Raw genomic sequence first — 8,663 nt, 5'->3', positions numbered from 1 at the left:
TATATGAAGTTCTGGTGGCCTAGTGGTAAAGAGTTGCCCTGCCAACCCAAAGGCAAGCAGCTCAAATACACCAGCTTCTTTTTGGGAGAAAGATGGTTGGTGTCTTCCCATTTGATATCTACCATCTGAATACCTGCTGGAGGGTCAGCTATAAGTTAAGTTCTGGCTTGATGAAACATAACAGTAACATATAAATGTATGATTACTGACAAACTTGAGGAATCATAGAAAGTTTCTTTAATTTATAAGCTTCAGGGTATCAAGCTATTAAGAATTTTCCTGCGTTACAGTGAATTGGAAACACTTTTAATTGCTGGCACTTATGTGCTTATGTCCTGTTGTAAGGTATGAATGGCAAACTACATAAACTACATAAGCACATTTTATTACATGAGAAGCTGTTTGTGTCTCTAACTCAACTTCTACTTGTCCTCGACTCAAAACAACAAGTTGCCATCACTAGTCAGAACTGACTCATAGCTGATCCATTGCTGGATTTCTAAGGCTATAAATTGCATGGGAGAAAATCACCCATCTTTCTCCAAAGGAGCCACAGGTGAATTAAAATTGCCAGAGAGGTGTGACCTTTGGTTTAGCAGCACAACTGCCTATAGACTAGGCCACCAGAACTCCCTGCTCTAGTTGTCCAGGTCCTGTAAACATTTGCAGTGTTTTCTGTTCCATCTAAAAGAAAAGAAAATGTAAAGAAGAGCAGTTGGAGAGAAAAATAGAATGTAAAGAATGAGTAATAAAATATTTTATTTGGAAAATTTAACAAAATACATAATCATGAGCACATTAGAAATCCTTTTTCTAGTTCTTGTTGTTAAGTGCTATTGAGTTTGAACCAACTTATAGTTGATGCTCCTGTAGATATTCTTTTTAAATGTGTTTATTTTTTAAAAAAGTCAGTTGTGTACAAAAGTGTTTTGTAGTTTTTAATTCTATAAATTGCACAGATTGTTTGTCTTTCTTCTGCAGAGTAGCTGGTGGATTTGAACTGAGTGCCTTTGGGTTGGCAGTACAACTCCTAAACAGTAGGCCACCAGAAGTCCCTCTTCAAGAGCTTAGAAGCAGGCAGAGGACTCTGAGGCTCAAGTTTCAATTACTTTCTAGTAAACCTAGCTCTGTTCATCATATTTTCTGCACAGAACATAGAACATTCTTATTGGTATGGAGGGAGAACTCCTATTTAAAATCTGTGGAAAAGTTGTATAGGTAAAGGAGAAATGGGATCACAGTGACATATTTTATTGTCTCATTTTTGGTGGCCAACCTGGTATCCTTGTCAACTCAGAAGGGGTTGACATTTATGACTAAAGTCTCCCATTAGGCTGCTATTTCAGCAATCAATTTTTACTTGTATTTTTATGTCCCTCTTCTAGGCTACCAAAGGAAGCATGAAGTATGTTTCTTCCAGGCCAGAAGGTATGCTGCTAGCCATTTCTAATCAAATGGAGGTTTTATTGTGCATTTGTCAAGTTGAATTTTCTACAGCCTTCTGGCTATGGCAAGAATAAGGAATCTACTTGATGGCTTGTATTTGGATTCTGTCTTTTTCGTTTTTATTATTTTTTCTTCATATTAAATTGGATCTTTGACCCAAGTCCTGCTTTATTCTCCTAGAACTCTGTGCTTCACTTTGACCCAAGAGATCTAAATTTTCCATCAATGATTCATTGTATTGAGTCAGCTGTTGTTGTTGTTGTTCGGTGTCATCGAGTCGTAGATGACTCATAGCGACCCTGTGAATGAACGGCCTGAGCACTGTTTGTACATATAGGTTCCGGAGGCAAGCCATTTCGGAAGTGGATGCCACTCCTGCTTCCAGTTGAGTCAGCTAAACCTAGTTAATAGCTAGAGTCAATTCGACTCAACTCAATTCATTGCTACTGAGGCAGACCTGACTCACAGCTGACCCTTCAGTGGACTTTCCAAGGCTGTAAATCACATGGAAGGAGACTGCCTATCTTTCTCTCTCAGAGTTATTCGTGGATTTGAACTGCCAGAGAGGTGTCATCTTCGGATTAGCAGTACAACTCCCTATAAAGTAAGCCATCAAAGCTCCCCAAATGGCTAGAGGTGTTGTTGCTGTTGTTGAGTCCTGTTGAGTTGGAACCAACCCATAGCTGACCCTCCGGCAGGTTTTCAGAGACAGTTAATCACATAAGAGGAGATGGCCCATCTTCTTCCATAGACCAGCTGGTGGAGTCAAACCAAGTGACTTCGGGATTGCAGCACAGCTTCTTAACTCTAGGCCAGAAGAGCTCCCTTGGATCTCTGACTAAAATAGGCCATTATCCAGGCATCTTGGATAATGGCTTGAGTAGGACTCTGTAAAGTCCATGCTGCTGTAACTAATTTTAAAGTTCTAGATCTAGGAGGCTTCTTAGAGAACATCTGGAATGGTGGCTTTGAAACTGTCTTGGGAAGCTGTAGGCATCTGCATAGGTCTTGGGAGCCACTGGGAGGTGTGAGTGACCAAGAAGATGGAACTTGAGGCTCATCATTCTTACTTCAACAGAGGCAATTATTTTTATTTTTAAAAAATCAATTTTCTAAAAAAAAAATCAATTTTCTATACTGGAATTCAGGATGAAGTTTTACTTGAAAGAATAGAATTTCGTTACCAAAAAAGTATGACAACTATATATCTACTTCAACCTTCCTTATTTTTACAAAGAAAGCCCACTTCATGTGATCAGGATTTAGGCGCTTTCCTGTGAAGACGCCTTCGTGATTGATGTAGACATCACAGTGTAGACATCTTCATCTGATGTTGATATCTTTTATTTCTCCAGGTAAATGCGATGGTGTCTGTAACACGCGGAATTCCCATTGTATACAAGCTTGCCCTCCAGACACACAGGGAAATATGGAATATTTATGCATGAAAAATAAATATCACAAAGTTATCGATACTTGCCGAACCCTTAACATCTTCACCATCTTTGAGGTAATGTTCTCTCTCTACGGGAATTGTGGTGTGGTTATCATGAGCACAGTGGAGCTTCACATTCACATTAGCAATGCATATCACCCTCATTCAGATAGGATGAACATAAGGGTGAGAGAAGTGTATATCCTGTTTTATGTGAATATATCATAGCCACCTCTTCTCTTTCTTTCCTTAAAACACAGATCACATTCTTAATTCTGGCATTCAAAAATATGTGCACAACCACTCATATCCTTTTGTGATATGAAAAAAGTAAACATGTTAGGATTTTGTGGACCACATGGTCTTTGTTGCAACTACTAAACTCTGTCCTCACAATGTGGAAATAGCTCCAGATAATATGTAAGTGAATGAGCTGACTGTGTTTCTATACAATTTTAACTACAAGGAAATAGTGACCAGTCTAGAATACAGTTTAGATCACATCCTAATCTAAAGTGTGGCACTAGATCATATATCTAGGGAAATGCTATTATCTACTCCTACTTTAAACCCTTTTTCTCTCTGAGTGCTTTAGTTGATTTGTCCAAAGCTAGCTCAGAACTTTTATTTTTAAATATGTTTATGTCTCATACTTCACATCTTGTTCAGTGCTGTTGAGTCAACTACGACTCACAGAGATTCTATGAACAGTGGCTCTGAACATTGTCCTATCTTGTGCCAGAGTGAAATTAAGCTTAAATGGCATCAACTATATATCTACACATATATACACACAGAGCCCATAATATGTTGTTACGTACCTTTGAGTTGGAACTGATTCGTAACTGACCCATGAATAGGTTTTCAGAGGCAGTAAAGTACACAGGAATAGATTTCTCATCTTTCTCCTCCAGAGCAGTTGGTAGATTTGAGCCATGTGTCTTTGGGTTGGCAGCGTAGCTCTTAACCACTAGGCCATCAGAGCTCCCTGAGTATATAATACAGATGGCTCTAATGATTTGCCCTTGATTGCTAACCTACAGGTTAGCCCAGCAGTGCTTTGGAAGATAGGCCTGACTATCTGCTTCCATTAATAACCTATTGCTGTCAAGTTGATCCCTAATCACAGTAACCTTCTACTGGTTTCTAGTATATGATTGCCTATTTTTCTCCAGTGGAGCGACTGGTGGATTCAAACTGTCAACCCTTGAATTAGTAGCTGACACATAATGCACTACACCATCAAAGCCCTTTCCTGTTAATATAACAACTAAGATAATCCTAAAAGAGTAGTTCTACTCCCTGTGGTTACACATGGAGTTACATGTGTTGAGTATTCTCAATAGACACTAAATAACACCACCACCACAAATATATAAAAGATACCTGGACTGGAATGCTAAATATAATAGTTGTTATTTTGAGGGGATAGGAGGAGAAGGCAATTGAGAAGTTGGGGATTTAATTCCTGGGTTTTCCACTTTGTCAAGTTAGCCCACAGGTGTGACTTTGGAAACAAAACAGGAAAAGGTGGTGCAATATACACTTGTGTAACAAGGCTGCCCTAAATTTTAACAAAGGGATTTCATATTGAAAGCAAAAGTGACATACTTTCTTTTTGCCATTTCTTAGAATTCACATTCACTTCAACAATTTGGAGAAAGTATGAACATCGACCAATATTCTGGAAAAGAAGAGACCATTACAGAGATGTTAATGCAAAAATGTCCAGAGGATTTGGCTTGTGTCATTAATGGCATTCGCCATTCTCCCCGGATACCAGGAAACATTGCTATGATTGTGGAGCTCTTACACAACATATCAACAGAGCTAAAGTCACATGTCAATGAGGCAAAGATGCAGGTGAGTAGCCCTGGATACCTGGGAGAGCATCATTTCAATGGAAAGGAATACGAGCGAGTTAGAATATTTTGTGAGACTATTGGAGCCTTGGGAGATTATTATAGGCATGATGTTTTTCCATCTTATTATCCAATATCTAGCCTAGCATGTGTTCGGTAAATCTTCAGTGAAGAAATAAGTAGATGTAATCAGCAAATACATTTAATCAATAATGCACAGAGAGTAATTACTCTGTATTGTAGTGTACATTGGAGTGTAGTTTTCCAATATTAATAACTTAAAATCTCTAAGCACCATTTTAGGTTCTTCTTCTAAAGAAGGAAAGCCTTTTGTTATTTTGTTTTCCATTTGTGAGATTGTTAAGAAGGAGAATAAATGAATGCACAAATACGCAGCCGTACATATGTGCTTCAGATACGTAAATGGAATCGGACCCATTTTTGATCTTTTAAAACAGGGGACAGTTAAAATTCTATTTAACCTCTGGGCCAGTTTCCAGTTTAATGTGCTGTCCCATACAGTACCTTCCTCACAGTTGGGATTTAGTAGATGTTCATGAAATGATGGCTACTTTGACCACTGTAAGCAGATAGTTTTGCTGATAAATGATGTAGATCTGGTCATGCAAATGAGCGCAGTGGCAGATGCCTACTTGGCTGTGTTACAAGAAGGAATTAAATACGTGATGAGTGGTGGGCAGAGTGAGAAAATTAATTCCCAGGTGATTGTATCCTCTGATTCAAACTTTGATATGCAAGAGAGTCACTTAGAGATCTCACTAACTTGCAGATTCTGATGTATGAGATCTGAGGTGGGGCCTAACCTCTCACGGTTCTAAGAAGTATCCTGGGGATATCTATACTGTTATTAAAGTGAGTCTTTAATGAGCTGGCTGGTTTAGAAAATACTAAGACCTGTTTTTCATTTGTAGAGCTACAGCATCATGGCCAACCACATCCTTAACAGCAGAAGCATCTCAAACTGGACCTTCATCCCTGAGAAAAATAGTAGTGGTGTCCTGCTACATTCAATCAACTCCTTTGCAAGAAAGCTATCTATAAAGAAAGATCCCATTAACATCTCAGACACCTTCATTCACATCAAAGGCACCATCCTATCGGGAGGGAATACTGAAAATAATTTCACTTTTTCAATGAGAGTCAACGATACTGGACATAAAGTCACTGGGAACGTGTTCATTGCAAAAGATGAACTCTGGAAGCCGACTTCCTCCTCTCCTGTTGTCAGTATTGCGTTTCCAACCCTTGGGGCCATCTTGGAAGCCAGCCTTTTGGAAAACACTGCAAATGTGAATGGGCTCGTCCTGTCTATCATTTTGCCCAAGGAACTTAGAAACATCTCATTGACTTTTGAAAAGATCAACAAGTCTGAAGAGAAGAGGACACACTGTGTCGGCTGGCACTCCTTGGAGAATAGATGGGACCAGGAGGTGTGTCAGAAGGTTCAAGAAAGTGCTGAGCAAGTTGTTTGCAAATGCAAGCCACACAGATTCTTTACGTCTTTTTCAATTCTTATGTCACCCCACGGTGTGGAGAGCCAGATCCTGACTTACATCACCTACACAGGCCTGGGCATTTCAATTTGCAGCTTGATTCTTTGCTTGTTTATTGAAGCCTTGGTTTGGAGTCAAGTAACAAAGACAGAAATCTCCTATTTACGCCACCTGTGCATTGTAAATGTTGCAGTCACCCTGCTGATGGCTGATGTGTGGTTCATTGCGGGTTCCTTTCTTGGTGGCCCAACAGCACACCATAATGGCTGTGTGGCAGCAACCTTTTTTGTTCATTTCTTCTACCTTTCTGTGTTCTTCTGGATGTTGGCCAAGGCACTGCTTATCCTCTATGGAATCCTAATTGTTTTCCATACATTGCCCAAGTCAGTCCTGGTGGCATCTCTCTTTTTAGTGGGCTATGGGGGCCCTTTGGTCATCGCTGTCATCACAGTTGCTGTAACTGAGCCTGGTCAAGGCTACTTGCGTCCAGAGGTGTGCTGGCTCAACTGGGACAAGACCAAGGCCCTCCTGGCATTCGTGGTTCCAGCCCTGATCATCGTGGTGGTAAATTTGACCACGGTCGCTCTGGTGATTGTTAAGACCCAACAAGTGACCAGTGGTAGTTCCATGTTCCAAGAAGTGAGAGCCATTGTGCGGATCTGTAAGAATATCGCCATTCTCACACCACTGCTGGGACTGACTTGGGGATTTGGAATCGCCATAGTCATCAATGATAGCTCTGTGGTCTTCCACATTATCTTCTCCTTGCTCAATGCTTTCCAGGTAAGTCTGGGTGCTCCTGAACAAGTTCAAAGTAAGGATTCCTAAAGAGGTTTTATGATAGGAAACTTGGGCATCTTATTTCAATACAACAATGTATTTGAAATAACATATTGAATAAGAAAATCAGCATAGATCCAGAAAAGCCTCAATTCAAATTCCAACTCTCTCATTTGACTAATGTGTAATGTTCTCTTTAGGGAGCTCTGGTGGCCTAGTAGCAAGGAATTTCACTGCCAACCCAAAGGTGGGTGGTTTAAGTCCACCAGATGCTCCAAGGGAGAAAGATGAGCAATCTCCTCCCATGAGTTTTACTGCCCCTGAAAAACCTGGCAAAGGGTCAGCTATAAGCTGGTTCTACTCAGTGGCCAAGAGTAGTAATAGTAGAGCAATCTTTGTGGAGACCGTAGGTGGTGCAATCAAAGACTTACTTATTAACAGAGAAGATTACAGTGTGAATCCTCTCAGAAGAAAGGCTTGCTGATCTCTTTCCTGAACCTTGAAAAGTCTACAGACACTGCTGGACTTTGCACACATGGTGTAGTCATGGGTTGACATTAATTGACAGCAGCGGTGTGTTATTGTTATGATCTTGAGATATTTGTTTAACTTTTCTGAGCCACACTTTTTTCTCTTATGAGTGTAAATACTGTTCACTTTATAGGGGTATTGGGGAAATGAAATAAAATGACAAGTAGGAAAGTATCAATTAATCAAGTGATTTTCAGACCAGAACATATTCAGCAGTAGTTAGCTAGGGAAATCAAACAGCGTCATCCCAACAAAAACAATCTGCAGGTGTTAAACTTTGCAAATTTATTATGTTTCCTTATACTTAAATGTTTACATTATGATTTGAAAGCATTTTCTTTTAATAAGGCAAATGATAGAGTCTTCTTATTGTTGAACTTATGTACCACTCATTTCTTCCCCCCCCCCCCAAGATTCAAAGCACAAACTTTATTTTCTCACACCTCAATTTAAAAATCACCTCACCTGAAGAGTAGATTTGATACACTGAAAACTAGTGACCAAAGATCAGGTGAATTTTGAGACATCATCAAGGATTTCATCCATGAAGAAAGCAAAAGATCATAAAAAGACAGGGAAAAGTAAACACGAAAATGAATGTCAGAAGAAATTTCTCTCTCTTTTTTTTTAATAACTTGGCTACTGACCGAAAGGTCAACGGTTCAAACCCATCTAATGGCTCTGTAGGTGAAAAGATCTGGTGTAACAATTAAAGCCTAAAAAATTCTATGGGCCAGTTCTACCTTGTATAGGGCCACTCTGAGTTTCTACGAGATCCATAGTCTTATGCAAATTAATGTTGTTGTTATGTGCTGTTGAGTCGCTTGCGACTCACAGTGACCCTATGTACAACAGCCCTACATTCTGCTCTGTCCTGTGCCAATCGCACTGTCTCCGGAACACCCATCCCGATTATCCCAGTCATTGAATCAGTCCACCTCATAGAGGGCCTTCCCCTCCTGCACTGTCCCTCCATCCTACCAAGCTTGATGTCCCAAGGAACGGTCCCTCCTTACAACATGTCCAAAGTATGTTAGATGGAGCCTCAGAATCCTTGTCTCCAAGGAGCCACCCGGTTTAACCCTTTCCAGGATG

General features: G+C 40.1%; 1 protein-coding gene across 1 annotated transcript in view; it reads left to right on the top strand.

The window, feature by feature from the left end:
* Positions 1-8,663, top strand: part of GPR111 (G protein-coupled receptor 111) — a 23,007-nt gene that overhangs the window by 1,367 nt on the left and 12,977 nt on the right. The window contains exons 2-4 of the mRNA XM_006882124.1: positions 2,802-2,956; positions 4,514-4,744; positions 5,676-7,040. Coding sequence (XP_006882186.1) covers positions 2,802-2,956; positions 4,514-4,744; positions 5,676-7,040 — 1,751 coding nt within the window. The remainder of the gene's footprint in view (positions 1-2,801; positions 2,957-4,513; positions 4,745-5,675; positions 7,041-8,663) is intronic.

The sequence above is a fragment of the Elephantulus edwardii genome, unplaced genomic scaffold (assembly GCF_000299155.1).
Source record: "Elephantulus edwardii isolate Elephantulus edwardi_28Jun2011 unplaced genomic scaffold, EleEdw1.0 scaffold00017, whole genome shotgun sequence".
Taxonomy (NCBI): Eukaryota; Metazoa; Chordata; class Mammalia; order Macroscelidea; family Macroscelididae; genus Elephantulus; species Elephantulus edwardii.
The sequence above is the reverse complement of the archived record's forward strand: the minus strand, read 5'-3'. Positions and strand labels throughout refer to the sequence as shown.